This window comes from Schistocerca cancellata, chromosome 1, assembly GCF_023864275.1.
Source record: "Schistocerca cancellata isolate TAMUIC-IGC-003103 chromosome 1, iqSchCanc2.1, whole genome shotgun sequence".
In the NCBI taxonomy this organism is placed as follows: Eukaryota; Metazoa; Arthropoda; class Insecta; order Orthoptera; family Acrididae; genus Schistocerca; species Schistocerca cancellata.
Genome location: NC_064626.1, coordinates 362,638,410 through 362,654,652, shown reverse-complemented (window position 1 = coordinate 362,654,652; position 16,243 = coordinate 362,638,410). Strand labels below are relative to the sequence as shown.

Genomic DNA, 16,243 nt, shown 5'->3' with positions numbered 1-16,243 from the left:
ATCGAACTCAATCCAATCCCAACACTGAACCCTGGCTCTCCCACTTCATAACATTACCCAGTTGTGATCCTCCCCCCTTCCACATAACCATCCTCTGGTCACCTTCCAGGAATTTCTTATGACCATTATGGACTCACCATTCTTCCCCAGAACATCAACCTTGCAGCAGAAGGGAGGACAGCCATACAGTGTCGAAACAGATCCTCGCCTATTCACTCTCTCTGCAGAAAGATTCAGCCACTGGCGTTATGGATCACAGTGGCTACCTTGCCTACTGACTGACTCCTCCACCTATAAACCCTGCCATAGTGATCCCAGCCCAGAAGTCCAAATAACCTGTAATCCCTGCTTAAAGCCATAGGCCATTCCTAGAACATCTACCCTGAATTCGTTTCCCTCCTCACCCTATGATAGCCCGCACACCCACCTTCTTCCCAACAATCCTGGACACCCCATTGTTGCTGGTATTTTGCCCCCACCAAAAGAATTTCAGCCCACATTGACAGCCCAGTATCTGAGTATTACATATTCTTGACTTAAGAAAGGAAGTTTTCCTTTCTTTAAGAGCTGATTAACTAATTGTTTTTATCATGGAACATTAAATACTTCACACTTTTGTCATATTGATATTGCTTCCGTGTTTTGAGATTTTTTGATTGTCGTGCTGTTGTAAATAAATGTTAATATTTATATCTTAATGAAACTCTTGTTTATTTGTTATGTGATTTGTTTCATATTGGTTAATCGTATAACAACAGAGAAATAATTAAATTTTTATTGAGTTTAATATTATTGTATATTTCCTTTGTTTTCAGAGAAGCCAGACCATCCACTGTAACTGTGGATGACCACAGCATTTTCCCTGTTAATGAGTCTATTTCGGACATTGGATCAAATTTAGTCCTTAATGAAGTAATGAGAAAAGAAAAAGTTGTGCCTCCATGTACCCTGAGTTTACCTGCAAGGGATCAAAATGCTGTGACAGATGCGGAAAACAATAGTGATAATGGAGAGTTAACTCCAATTGTGTCACCACATATGGATTTCATGGAGGAAGAAGACAATTTTCAGACTGCCTCAGATGATGAAGATAGTATTGAAATTCTGCCAGCAGTAATAACTGAAGCATGCATTCATCAGAAAGGAGCTAATTTGATTGACTCCTGTCAGGGCGCATGTAATACTCCAGCCCACATAAGTTATTCAGCAGCAGTACAAAAATCAGCTAATAGCTTACAACTTAATGCATCAAGTAATGAAGCTCTCCCCGTCTCGGAGAACAATTTCAATGTGATAAGTATCGAAAATGTTTGTAGGTGTAATGCAGAAGGGGAGATACATGCGGATTTATCGGGTGTTTCCAGATCAGTAGGAGGAGAATCAAATCTGTGCCAGCAGTGTCCAAAAATGTTTGACTCAGCAAATATTCCTTGTGATAATCTGACATCCACCCCAGCTACTGGAAAGAGGTTTCTGAGAAGAGTTATCTCAAGAGATGCTGGCATCACTCATACAGAAGTTGTGAAGCAAGTTGAAGGACAACAATTTCCTGATGGGAGTTATTTTGGATATGGCAGGCATAAGGATGGATCAAATTTAGGTGAGAATGTTTGCATTAATATTTAGATGATAGATTTCAATCTTCCACCCCCATTACTAAGCTTTTGGTTTATTATTTTGCAGATATTGTATATCGTGTAAGAGCAGTGGTGCTGGTTTGCGGTCGTCTTGTGTACTGTGTTTGGATTTCTAGAGATCCTGAAGAAATAGGTGAAGGAGGCAGAACTTGTGGCAACCTCACTTTGACATCAAGCTTCAACAGTACTGTGGACAACTCACTGGGACAGGCTAGTTGACAATTTGCATTCTAAGACTGTAGTTGGATGTTCCAAAGGATACTTCAATTCTCTTGTAATAGAGTAATATCAACGTTATATATCCAATCCCAAAATTCCCCACAATTCACTCCATATTCATTTATTGCTGAAGGGTTAAGTATTGATGTCAGTGACATCCTTGGGTTCCTTTATGTAATTTATCTTTTTTTTACGTGCAGTAGATACAAATTGTGTCCTATTTTGTCTCTGTGGGGCAGTAAGTTACCTTGGAGGTAATATCCGTGATCAGCCTTTCTGTTGCACCATAAACCTCTGTCCAGAGACTTTATTCATCTCTGTTTCTGCAAAACATTTTTCATGTGAGATTCAACCATTTGAAATGTAACATTTCTTTTTCATCAATTTAAGAATTCAGTGAACTCCATTTCAGCTAACATAGAAAGTCATCTTCCAGGTTCCACAAATTTTGAACTATTGTACAATTTTCTATTTATTGGAACCTCAGAATTGTGAAGAAGGTCTGAGGCATCTTCATTCCTTCAATAATTACTCTTCATTCTTTCAATAATTACTCTTCATTCTTTCAATAATTACTCTTCATTCTTTCAATAATTACTCTTCATTCCTTCAGTAATTTCTCTTCATTCCTTCAGTAATTTCTCTTCATTCCTTCAGTAATTTCTCTTCATTCCTTCAGTAATTTCTCTTCATTCCTTCAGTAATTTCTCTTCATTCCTTCAGTAATTTCTCTTCATTCCTTCAGTAATTTCTCTTCATTCCTTCAATAATTTCTCTTCATTCCTTCAATAATTTCTCTTCATTCCTTCAATAATTTCTCTTCAGGATCATTCAAACATAACTGACAAAATTCCGCCAGTTTCCTTTGAATATTTTTATTAGCACGGATGTTATTTCTCGCCAATATCTTGCCACAGTAGTCACACAGCTTCCTGTCACATCACCAAAGTTAAGCCCTGTCAGGCTGGGCTAGCACTTGGATGGGTGACCATGCGGTCTGCTGAGCACTGATGGCAAGCGGGGTGCACTCAGCCCTTGTGAGGCAAACTGAGGAGCTACTTGATTGAGAAGTAGCGGCTCCGGTCTGGTAAACTGAGATATGGCCGGGAGAGCAGTGTGGTGACCACAAGCCCCTCCATATTCGCATCAAGTGACGCCTGTGGGCTAAGGATGACACGGTGGCCGGTCAGTACTGTTGGGCCTTCCAAGGCCTGTTCGGGCGGAGTTTTTTTAGTTTAGACATTATTTCTCCTCAGCCTAAGACCTGTTCCATGTATTTTTGTATGTCCTAAAAAAAAACCAAGTCTATTCCCTTTCAAATTCTTTTAAATATGTATATTAGAGGGGAGGGGGATTTTTTGCCATTACTCATGAAAGCAACTATGTGTGGTTGATTATCTTAAATGTGCCTTTGGGCCGGATAGTGCCACTTTTCTAGGATATAATCTTCTTTGTGACTTCAAAGAAATCTTCTTTCATGTGGATCATTGCTTTAACAGAACAGTTTGACTTTTCAAAACATGCTTCCTGTAATATCTTACTTGCTCTTTGTAAATGTAGGTCCTAAGCTATCATAATATCAGGCAAAACACTCAAAAAAATTCTGTAAACCATTTTTGTTTTGTTTTAGTGTCACATTGGTTTTGAGATTTACTGTATTGTTCACTTAATTACTGCTTGAAATTCATCAGACAACTCAAATATATTAAGTGCTCAGGTATCAGAGGGAGTGACCTTACTAATTACGTTATCCACTTAAGTTTATCTTACTATTTTCAGAAAGGAACTTCCGGGAATGCTGTAGATAACACAATATTTTTGTTAACATTGTTTGATGAGATATGTAAGAAATATAATTGAAGACAAGAGTTGGTGCAACTTTGTGATGGATTTTTTAATTTTTCCCCCATTATCTCTTATTTAAATGACATGATGCTTCTAGAAAAGTTCATAAAGCTTCATTATATTCTCAAACAGGCAATCAGGTCATGCGCCCAAACTAATATATCACATTCGAGAACACGTTCAGGTTCAGTGTCAGTCCTGAGTCAGTGTGAAGATGAACAGACGTCAGGTGAATATGGTGAACGATACACAACATTGCAACAAATTGGTAAGGGCGCTTATGGATATGTAAAGATGGCATTCCGCAATGAAGATGGGCTTTTAGTAAGTTTGCCTTTTATTATAATTTCTTTTTATAAACTAATTTGTTGTTATACAATTGTCAGTTTCATATGATTTTGTTTCTCTAGGTTATTACAAAATTCATACAGAAACATAAAGTCCATCAACAGTCATGGGTTGAAGATCCTAGCCTGGGATCAAAAGTTCCACTTGAAATTAGTTTGCTTACTACATTAAACCATCCAAACATAGTAAGTTTTACATAACTTTTTGTAAGTAAAATGACATTTTTCGATTGATAATATTAGTTGTATAACAGCAGTGAAATTTAACTATGCATTGTGTTTACAATTATTATGCTGTCTATCAGCCAAGTAAGCTCATGCTTTGTACAGATACTGTATTTTCAGTTGGAAACAGATGCCATGAGTGACAATCTTTTTTAAAAAAAAATGTTACAATTGCAGCAGAAAGATGCAAGCAGACTGTTTACACAATTTTAGATGACTCATGACTAAGTGCTGACTAAAACACAGGGTGACTCATACTTTGATACTCACAAGTCACTCATCAAAACCTGTAGCGTACTTCCCACTGACCTAGAATCAAGAAATTTGGCATGAAGCAAGATCCCACAGCACAAGTAAAGGAAAGAATCAAAATTGTTAATTTGCTTCTCGCACTTCTCCAGATTTTTTTTTTTTTTTTAATTTTTATTTTTCTTCTGTTTCTGATAGTCGCAACATACGAACATTTGATCAGGTCTGCCAGCTAAGTAACACTTTTTTGCTTGGGCTTGCCACATGTTAAGTGATCTGTCAATGTGCCATAAACCTGCCTACAGAAGAAAGAACACAATGTATGGAACATAAAGAATTCTCTCTTTAGTCATCAGGTTTGTCTGTTCCGACTCAATTTAAAAGAGCAATAGAAATCGTATACATATCCGGAAAGACGGATAAGACTTAATTTTTCTTCAGTATTTGTCGATTATTGCGTGCCGCTATTTCAGCTAAACCATTATCATTTTGGTATTAACGTTATGGTATCTCTCCCCCTCCCCCTCCCTCTCCCCCTCCCTCTCCCCCTCCCTCTCCCCCTCCCCCTCCCCCTCCCCCTCCCTCCCTTCCTCTGTGTGTTAGCTAGGGGGGGGGGCAAGTGCATGGGGGTGCGGGTATGTGGTGGAGAGGGAAGGATGCATCTGGAAATCAGTGATTTAAAGGTGCCTGTCTTCAGTCTTTGTTTATTGCATATTACTACAGCCCGAATTTCATGTAATATCAGATTAAAAAATATGTACATGAATATGTCATGGAGTAGATATGTGTAGAATCTAAAATTTTATCTTTTTGTTGGAAGTTCACTGGTAGGCTATTCAAATATCTATGTTAATTCTTAATCACTTCAGTTCTACTACAGAGTGTGATGTACCAGTGTGTCCTGTTCAAGTATTTAAGTCACACTGGAATGGGATACACAATCAATGAAAATATGTTTTTATATACCTAAAAACAAAGATGATGTGACTTACCAAATGAAAGTGCTGGCAGGTCGACAGACACACAAACGAACACAAACATACACACAAAATTCAAACTTTCGCAACAAACTGTTGCCTCATCAGGAAAGAGGGAAGGAGAGGGAAAGACGAAAGGATGTGGGTTTTAAGGGAGAGGGTAAGGAGTCGTTCCAGTCCTGGGAGCGGAAAGACTTACCTTAGGGGGAAAAAGGGACGGGTATACACTCGCACACACACACATACCCATCCACACATATACAGACACGAGCAGACATATTTAAAGACCAAGGTTGAAATGAAAATGAAAGATAGAAATATATGGGGAGAGATAAAGGTGAACTAGAAAGCAACTGGAGATCTGGTATGAAAAAAGGCGAAAAAGTGTTGGTTAAGTGGATCCTGTGGTGAACTCCTTTTTCCCCCTAAGGTAAGTCTTTCCGCTCCCGGGACTGGAATGACTCCTTACCCTCTCCCTTAAAACCCACATCCTTTCGTCTTTCCCTCTCCTTCCCTCTTTCCTGATGAGGCAACAGTTTGTTGCGAAAGTTTGAATTTTGTGTGTATGTTTGTGTTCGTGTGGCAGTGGACCATTTTACATCTGAGGTACATGGCAGAGTGTGTGTCCCATTGTACCAGTTATTAGGATATCTTTCCATTCAGTTCATGTATGGAGCGCAGGAAGAATGATTGTTCAAATGCCCCTGTGCATGCAGCAATTATTCTAATCTTACCTTCATGACCCCTATGTGAGCAATACATAAGGGATTGTAGTATATATCTTGAGTCATTATTTAAAACTGGTTCTTGAAACTTTGTTAATGGACTTTCTCTGAATAGTTCACGTTTGTCTTCAAGGGCCTTCAGTTCAGTTCTTTCAGTATCTCTCAGACACTCCCACAGACTAAGCAAACCTGTGACCATTTTTGCTGCCCTTCTCTGCACACGTTCAGTGAAGACCACAACAACAACAAAGTGTAATAGTGTAATAATGCTCATTATATTGCATTTATTAATATTTTCATAAAAGGAGAGACAAAGGAAAGTTTGGGATTGCAAACAAGAAACAGCATACGTGCAAACATCACATATAAAATTAATATTTTTATTATTTTACAATTGCTGAGTTACACATGCAGATGTGATATTCATCGTAACAATAAGGGAAGCAGTAATTTTCTTGCCATCTTGTACATGGTTCTTTTAAAGTTGTAGAAAAATTAACTTCATTTACATTCATAAAATGTTCTCTGTTATCATGCAGTTTCACAGCACAGCACGCGTAATGCATCAGTTTGCCTAATAGTGGTGACAATAGCTGGTGATGTGCAGTGGAACGTATCTTGGAGTCTTTTCGGGGTGTGATTTCTTTTTCCCTCACTGAGAGAGAGCAGTTCTGAGGCTTTTCGATGAAATTCTTTACCTGATGATAAAAATAAATGTGGTGACAATAGCTGGTGATGTGCAGTGGAACGTATCTTGGAGTCTTTTCGGGGTGTGATTTCTTTTTCCCTCACTGAGAGAGAGCAGTTCTGAAGCTTTTCGATCAAATTCTTTACCTGATGATAAAAATAAATGTCACAAGATTGCACTAAGAAGAATGCAATTTGGGGGGAACTCTTTAATACCACATGATAGCATTCCAAAATCATCTTCGAAAATTGTGTGGATTTATTGTGCTGGCCATGAGTCTGTTAACAGAATAAATTTGTTCGATGCACCTAGGTCTTCATCACATTAGTCAAAAAGTTTTTAGAAAGGCTGTTAAGAGTTTCTCAAATTTTGTTGAATTTTTTTGTGTAATCATCCATCGTTTCTTGAATCCTCGGTCCAAACTTTTGCCTTTCCTTGCCTCTCCTTTTCATGCATTCTATGAAATTATTGACAAATACAATATACAGGATGTTTTGCCATGTGTGTAAAACTGTCAGATCATTGAGAAGTTTCCAAACAGTTAAAGTGTCAGAGTTAATTTCATACTGCAACATCACCAACAGAATGACAGCAGCCTCCTCCTGCAGACAAATGGCCTTGTGAAATTTTAATAATGCGTTGACAGATTCCTTGGTTGCTGAAAATTCCAAAGAAAGCCCTTCATTCGATGAAAAAGCAAAAAGAACTGTTGCCCCTATAAAACAAAGGAAAAATCAATATTTAGGATACATTACAAGAGGAAAACGATGCCAGACATTAAAACTCATAATTGAAGGGGAAATTAAAGGGAAAGGTATGTTGGAAAACAAAGGAACTCATGATTGAAGGACATTCAGAAATAGTACAATTGCACATCAGAAGATACCTTCCATGCTGTAACATCACATCAAGAACTGGCTACACGGACTGCCAACTTCCATCAGAAGAAGGTGCCTTAAGAAGAATTCACAGATATTCTTTCCATGGACATTGAACGAAAGGTGACCCAGCACAGCCTATTGTGAAATTTGTGTACTGTGCAGCTAATAGTGACATACCACTTTTTCTGCTGGAGTCGTGGTTCTGTAACAATAGTGAACACCCTGTTCCCATTTCCAGCCAGTGATACTAAGGATGACTGCCTAACAGCTCATCTTCAGACTTGGAGAAGCAAGACAACTATATTGCATTCATACATGGGATGCCCCTGTAGGTGATCTGAGAGTGTGATAACAACACACACTTATCAATAAGCCAAATTCTGGGTGACTTAATACGGATTTGTAGCCCCCATGTGAAATGTTTATCAGAAAAACTCTAAAAACCTATGTGGCAACTGAAAATATGTAGGCCATTATCTACACGTTGAACACCATACAGCAGAAGAGCTTCATTTGATTTCAAATTATGAGTGAGAAAAACTGTAGGATATTGGGTCTGTGACATTGTGTGGCAATAGTCTATTTAACTGAGCTTGAAAATAGATTTTAATATGGATATGCTGGAGGAGTGAACTTCATAATTAGTAGTGCAACCTAACCCACCAGTGAAAATTATCAAAAGTGTGATGGAATGGGTCATTTGTTTGTAAGGAGTTTTGATAGGGAATTGTTTAATTGCATTGGACTGGTTATTATAGCAGACTGTGTGTGAAAATGTACAGACTGTGTGTGAAAATGTACTGACGACATCAACAATTAGTCTCAACGACTGTAGTTTTGACCTTTATTTGTGACACTGATACATATTTGTTGACTTAAAATTGGCTTGGAGCTGTTGTTTGTCCAACAATAACTATCAGAGAGCAAGATTTTCCTGGTTAGCTAAATATTTCCATCTGCCTTGTTTCTGTTGCTGTGGATATTTGTGCTGCCTACAACCTTATGGTAAGCTATGATGATAGTGTTAGTATGTTGATGTTGAACAGCCCGTGATAGAGAAAAGTGCTGAAAATGGTCCTGGTGCATACTGTTACAGGTGGGTAATGGCATCGGATTTATGATGTGGTACAAAGCCTACATCTCTTTGAATGGTTTATTAACTGCCTGTACCACTTTGAATGATTTTACAATTGCTGGGCCTTGTCTGCTGTAGAATCTTCTAGTTTCACTATATTGTGGTGAACTTGCTAACAGGGAGAGAATGGATGACATTGTGGCTGAGGATCTCCATGTATGACTGTTGATATTCAGGATTTGAAAACACAAAATGGCCTGTGTGAACTAAACTACTAAGATCACCAATACAGGCCTGTTAAATGATCTCCATCTGCCACTAGTGTAATTGTAGTGTGGCTGCAGCAATGTGGCTTATCTTAAAATAGTTTAAGTGGAGCAGGCTACAAATTTCATAAAAAGAATGAATAAATTATTTAATGACACCATTGAGAGAGAAATCTGGCAAGGAAATTTTCCATTGTTTCCTTAATTCATTTAATGCAAATTATAGGTTGATTCATTCTCAAAGGACATGACTGACTCTCTCTCCCGTCCTTATAGAGACAAGCTTGTGTTACCTCTCTAGTGGCCTTGTTATCATTGAGACAATAAATCTTAATCTTCCTTCTTTATTCTCATAACTTTTCACAGCAGCCCAAGACAAATTTTTCAGATTCTTAAGAGGGATAAATGAAGTATTGTGTGTTGATGGAACATATCTGAACCATCTTTGATTTGCTGGTGGCATTGTAAGTTTTCCATTGTAGGAGCATTAGTCCCTACATAACTTCACAGGTGTAGAGACAGTGTGGTGTGGGTGAATCTGTTTTCTAACAAGCATACACAGCCTCTAACCATTTGGCATGTCCATTGCAACATGTATACGGGACCAAACTTTGCATTTGTTGCCTCAAAGATAACGCCAGAGCAAGATTAAGCTGAAGGAAACCTACCTAGATGCAGAGCTATTGCCTTGGTCCTATTAGCCAGCGACTGAGTATCCAGTTGCAAGGCAGAACCAAGAGCGTTGGGTGGAAGCAACAAAGGTATATAAGGGAAGAACCTCATTGCATTACCTGATACCTGTAGCGAGATAGACTCAGCTGGAACAGGGCCAGACTGCTAAAATTGATGTGTGGTGAAGGGCCATCACAGCCTCAAAGGTGCACACGCACACTTCAAGAACAACTGTAAGAATTTAACATTGCAAATATGAAGGTGTGTCAGATTCATAGAACCAGTGGATTTATTTTCCGGTTTGCAACAGTTTAAGATGATTAGATGTACATGAAAAGAAATAAACAGAAGAGTAAATATGCCCTGGAGTGCTTTTAGTACTCTAGAGTTTTCAAAACTAAGCTTCCATTGTACCAGAAATGGAGAGACTACAATTAGTGTGTATTATCTGTGTTAACATCTGGAATGAGATGTTGATTTCTGTTGTGAGAACTGTTCAGAAACTGAGGTGGCTCAGAAGCAGTACAGTAATGTGAATTGGGAATTGCTAGGAGAGCAGGCAAATGAATCTTGGAACAGACTAGAAGTGAAAGACTTAATTATAATTGTAATGCAGTGATTCGTTTGTTCGTCCATTTGTTTGTTCATTCATTCATTTGTTGTATTGTGTAGATCCCACCAAGGAAACCTTCTGGGATGTGAAATAAGCAAAGAATATGTATTAATAAAAGAGAGGCAATTAACAGCAATCTGACACTACACTATATAATGCTAAACAATCTTACATCAAAATATAGTACAGTAAAAAGAAAAAGAATGGAACGGGGGTGGGTGAAATATATTGTTAGGCAAATAGATGGAAGATAGATTAAGTAGCTCCTTTGTTTGTTTTGAAGGAACAAGAAAAATTTGAGAAATTGATCTAATGTAAACTGGTAGATTATATTAGAATACATACAGAAGCAGCATGGATGCATATTACTGTAGACCCTAATTTATGGAAAGGTGGCTGCCAAACTATCACCAAAAACAAAGTTGACCACCCAGTGGCACAAAATGCAGCTGAGAAAACTTGCTCAATTTAAATGGCTACTTTACAACCCGGGCCATGTGGATGCATCCCTCCACCACCAGCTTGTGTGAACTATGCAGATGGGTGCTATTCTCACTTTCATTATCACCCTGGCCACCATTTATGGTAACCTATGGTCCCCACACCATCTACCCAACAACTTCTTGTCCCTCCATCATGTCGCCCTCTCCTAATTCACATTCCTATGTCACCTTCAGTGTGAACTGTTCCCCACTGCTTCTGACAACTACACATCTGTCATCCCTCCCTTCCCACATTCCTAGCCGGCAAACCGGCTGCCTCCCTCCAGGTTGCTAGTCATCCATCCCCAACCTCTCTCCATGACTCTTTCCCCCCTCACCTTCTACCCACCCTGTCCAACAAACACCCACTCCACCCTAGTCCACGTGCCAAAATGCAGCACTAGCATTTTGTGTCCAGCCATTGCCATTTAGGAGCTGAGCAGCTCACCATGCTTGTCGGAGAGCAACATCCTTTACTCCTGAAGTATTTATATTTTACTGAAACTTCATTACAGTATTATCACACACAATATCTTATACTAATTTTTCTTTGTCGTTTATTTTTACCAATTTTAGTTTTATGTCTAAATGGTTGCATTGCCAATAAAGTTTACTTCTGTTGTTTCATAGTTAACTTTTAGTTGATGTTCTCTCATTCTTTTCTTCTGTTTGTATCAGTATGGTCTGTATTTAAATTTATGTTCTAGGTTAAAGTCCTAGACGTCTTTGAAAATCCAAAATTTTTCCAGTTGGTTATGGAAAAACATGGAGCAGGGATGGACCTGTTCGAGTTCATTGACAGAAAACCGTATCTTGATGAGACACTGAATAGTTACATCTTTAGGCAGGTAATAGCAGGAACCTTTAAAAATGTAGAAATTTTTATGACAGTGGTTATATATTTTCCTGTGGTTTCATGTGTTGCCTTCCTCTTTTTTTTCCAGATAGTTTCAGCCGTTGACTACCTTCATTCTTTACAAATACTACACCGTGATATAAAAGATGAGAATATTATAATAAATGAAAAGTTTCATGCCAAACTAATTGATTTTGGATCAGCAACATTCATGAGTGAAGGACGTTTATTTTCCACATTTTATGGAACAGTGGAATACTGTAGTCCAGAAGTGCTTGCAGGCAATAAGTAAGAGCATTTGTATTCCCAGGAGAATATCAAAATGGGTGATTTCTCATTGTTGTAGTGCTGCATACAGTTGATAAATTGTAAAACACTGCTTGATTGTACTTGAGAGATGATTTTCAGCTCTTTTTCTGCCAAGTTTCTCATGCCTCTTTGACTAGTTTCTGTTTTCTGTAAAAGTAGATGAGGTTAGAAAGATAAACTAACCAGACAATAGCATGTATAATACATTTTGGAAAGGAGTGTTATGCTGTGGTGTTCAGCTCGGCTACCGCTTTTACATGGAACCATATGTTACTATGATGTCCTGCATATTCTGTTGGAAGTATATACTTCAGTTGACACGTCAGCAGAGCCTAAAGGCTTCAACTGTAACAGCTATTAAATTTTAAGTTGGAAATAAAAATAATGAGTATTCAGTAATCGTTTTAAAATGCTTTCTTATTGGAGGGGGGGAATGAATTTAAAATTAGTTCACAGAGGCTACGATATTAACATGTAATATTACGTACTTGTGATGATTAGCAGTGAAGCACTATGGTTTGCTGGCACAGTAGGTAAGTTTTAAGACTACAAATTGAAGGGTGAAGAGACAATCCTAATTTTTCTATCACTTATTGCTGCTTTCACCCCTGGCATTGCATTTCTGTGTACATGGGAAAAATTCCAAGTCGCATTCTGATATCAATTCCACCTCAATCCGGCCATCCTGATTTAGGTTTTCCATGATTTCCCTAAATCGTTTCAGGCAAATGCCGGGATGGTTCCTTTGAAAGGGCACGGCCGATTTCTTTCCCAATCCTTCCCTAAGCCGAGCTTGCGCTCCGTCTCTAATGACCTCGTTGTCGACGGGACGTTAAACACTAACAACCACCAGCACCACCACCACCATCCACCTCAGTCTGTAGGACCCCTGTAAGTGGTAGGCTAGGGTGGCTCTTATTTCTCAAGTTTCATTTTTTTTCTTTGTATGTCCCTGTAGCTTAGTTCCATGGCACGAAAAAAATGAGTTGTGTAATTTGGGCTCAATAATAAAAAGGGAGGCTGTGCGTTTAGGCCCCTACATTTCAGAATAATTTCCTTTTGTATCCTAAAAACTTACAGAAATACTCTTCCCTTTTTTTTTATCTTAGTCTTCTACAAGCTTTCCAACTAACTATTTAGAGCTTTAAGTTTATTGACGAGATATAGAAGATTGATGAAATCATTTTCATACAACTGCAATGGATCTGTCTTCAGGAACTTTTCACCGTAGTCAAAGCTGTTAGAAGCAGTCTTATTTTGTTAGAAACAAATTGTTTAATACCATTATCGATTATTTCTGATATTTAATTGATTCCTTCTTGGACCCTTTTTAATATTTTTGTGTTCTGTGTCACGATTCAGTGTGTTGACTATTTTTGTTCGTGAGTTAGAAGATCAATTAGAATCAAAAACTGCAAAGCTGACAAATTCAGGAGACAGTTACCTCCTTCAATGAGTTTTCACTGGTGCTGCTGCTCGCTGTATGGTTTCAGTTGCCTGAGACTGCAGTTGTGTGTGTGTGTGGGGGGGGGGGGGGGTTATTGTTGACGAAGGCCTTAATGGCCAAAGGTTTATTTGTGACAGCCTTTTTGTTGTGCCTATCTGCGACTTGCATCTCCGCTATATGGTGAGTAGCGACTTTCCTTTTCATAATATTGTTACATTCCATTCTGGATTTTCCATTGTTTAAAATTTATGCTATAAACTCATAAATAATTTACATATCGAAGTACTGAATTTCATATTCACATCAATCTCCCCTCTTTCTGGCTGCCTCTGCTCGTTCAGATGCTCTTCTCTCTTTCTGAAGTAGCTAGTGAATTTTCTGTGTGAATTCTGCCTGTCCTTTCAGCAACTGATTGCTCAAAATCTGTTTATCTTATTCAGTAGTAATGCTAAGTTTCTGAACATTCTCTCTTTTTGCATATGAATGTCTGATGATCATCCAGCATACTTCTGTAGTTGTTTGTTAGTAGAAAGGTTCTAATTTTGATAAGAAGTTTCTCAGTTCTTTGTGGGAATTTGTATATTTTTCTCCAATATATCATGACTTCTTGTACAGCTAGTCTGGCACTTTGAGGCACAGTTCATTAACACATCCACAAATTCTAAACGAAAGCCTGTAACGTTAATTTGACTGATAACTTCCAGAAATTTCACTGAAATAGCTTTGATGTAGAATGAGATTTTCACTCTGCAGCGGAGTGTGCGCTGATATGAAACTTCCTGGCAGATTAAAACTGTGTGCTTGACCGAGACTCGAACTCGGGACCTTTGCCTTTCGCTGGCAAGTGCTTTACTATCTGATCTACCGAAGCACGACTCACGCCTGGTACTCACAGCTTTACTTCTGCCAATATCTCGTCTCCTACCTTCCAAACTTTACAGAAGCTCTTCTGCGAACTTTACAGAAGCTCTTCTGCGAACCTTGCAGAAGTAGCACTCCTAAAAGAAAGGATACTGTGGAGACATGGCTTAGCCACAGCCTGGGGGATGTTTCCAGAATGAGATTTTCACTTTGCAGCGGAGTGTGTGCTGATATGAAACTTGCCCGCGAAAAGCAAAGGACCCGAGTTCGAGTCTCGGTCGGGCACACAGTTTTAATCAGCTTTGATGTAAATAAATTTTCTCTCATAACCAAACTTGTCCTTACTGCAAGTGCTATCTTCCCTTTCGAGTGAGAGGCTACTGGCCAACTGGTGTGGTCTGTATTATGTCGTTAAAAGTCAAGGCTCGCACTGCCCTCTGCCTGGCTTGGGTTCGTTGACTCATCACATCGTCCAACTAGCGTAAACAACTTGCTGACATTTAGGTATTGAGGCCCTTGGGCCTCTCTTCTCTTCATCCTGCTGAGACCAAATTTCACGCACTTCATTTCTATGTGGAGTGGAATCAGATTGGGGGGGGGGGGGGGGGGGAGTAAAAGTTCCTAAAAAGAGCCACCATACTGGCAGACCAATTCAATTTAGAGACTGGAAGGAAGAAAAGTTACAGTCAACTAAACTTATTGCTTACAATCTGCTGTCAAGTAGTTAGGGAAGAAAAAATAGTTATGCTTTATGCTCCTGTTTCTGAAGTTGCAAATGCTCTGTAGCATTTAGGTAGGTGTTACACTGCAGCAATTACAAATTTTCTACCAGTTTAGTTACTATAAAATTTTTGATTGTGTGTAGGGACTGAGGGAGATTTTTATTTATTATACTGTACTTGAAGAGAAACCAGTCTCCATGCAGAGTCAGCTGCAGCAAACAGGTGATATGTGATTTATTAAATAATTTAATTTGATCAGGCTGCATAAGATAAGTAACATTAATAAATTAGTTGAAAGATATTATTTTCTCTTGTAAATTTTTGTTTTTGACAAAGTACAATGTGATCAAAATTTGTGTATTCATAATTGTCTTATCAACATGTCTGTTCATTTAGCTGCAACTGCTAGTTGTGTGTAAGGGTCCCTTGAGATTGGATGAACGTGTGATGTACCTCAATTCACTGCTTCCTTCGTTGGTGTCTTTCCTAATGTAATTTTGAACACAGTAATACATTCACAGTTTGTTTCTAGATGCAGTCATCTTAAAGTAACTGAACATCAACTGTCGTGTCTGTCAGTCTGTTTGAACACTCTTAATCTCCAAAACAACGAGAAGAATTTAGAGATGGTTTTCACAGGTAACTTGAGTGTATCTTGAGGCAATATATAGGCCTTATTTTTATCAAAATCTGTTTGTAGGGAAAAAAGATATTGTAAGTTAAAGTTGTAGGAATCTGCCCAGTAGTTTGGATGTTTACCTTATTGACAGTGTAGTATACCACAGAACCAATACACGAGACTAAGTTTTTTACCTCAGTGGCTGAAGTATTTTCAGACAGATTTTCAGACAGTATTTTAAGATCAGTGACAGAATCAAGCACCACAATCTTATCCTTACAAATGCAGACTGACATTGAGTTTACTTGGCAATGATGTATGGCCTTATTGGTTTTGCTTTGTATATTAAAAACTTAACATAACTGCTTTGCTTCTTTCAATAGGTTTCATTTGTATATGACTTCTTCGCTAGGAAAAACAGGTTTGTTGACAAAATGATCCTAAAAGTGTTCTGTTTCTACCAACTAAGATACAGAATCCTAAAAAGCGACGGTATGCAAAGGCCCTTTTTAACTTCTGTTGTGAAGC

The 16,243-nt window shown here is 38.4% G+C and overlaps 1 protein-coding gene across 2 annotated transcripts in view; it reads left to right on the top strand.

Annotated features, from left to right (window-relative positions):
- LOC126174517 (PAS domain-containing serine/threonine-protein kinase) overlaps positions 1-16,243 on the top strand; it is a 284,535-nt gene that overhangs the window by 213,643 nt on the left and 54,649 nt on the right. For both annotated transcript variants that reach the window (XM_049921043.1, XM_049921042.1), the window contains exons 12-17: positions 816-1,600; positions 1,684-1,847; positions 3,834-4,025; positions 4,112-4,234; positions 11,609-11,749; positions 11,846-12,045. In XM_049921043.1, coding sequence (XP_049777000.1) covers positions 816-1,600; positions 1,684-1,847; positions 3,834-4,025; positions 4,112-4,234; positions 11,609-11,749; positions 11,846-12,045 — 1,605 coding nt within the window. The remainder of the gene's footprint in view (positions 1-815; positions 1,601-1,683; positions 1,848-3,833; positions 4,026-4,111; positions 4,235-11,608; positions 11,750-11,845; positions 12,046-16,243) is intronic.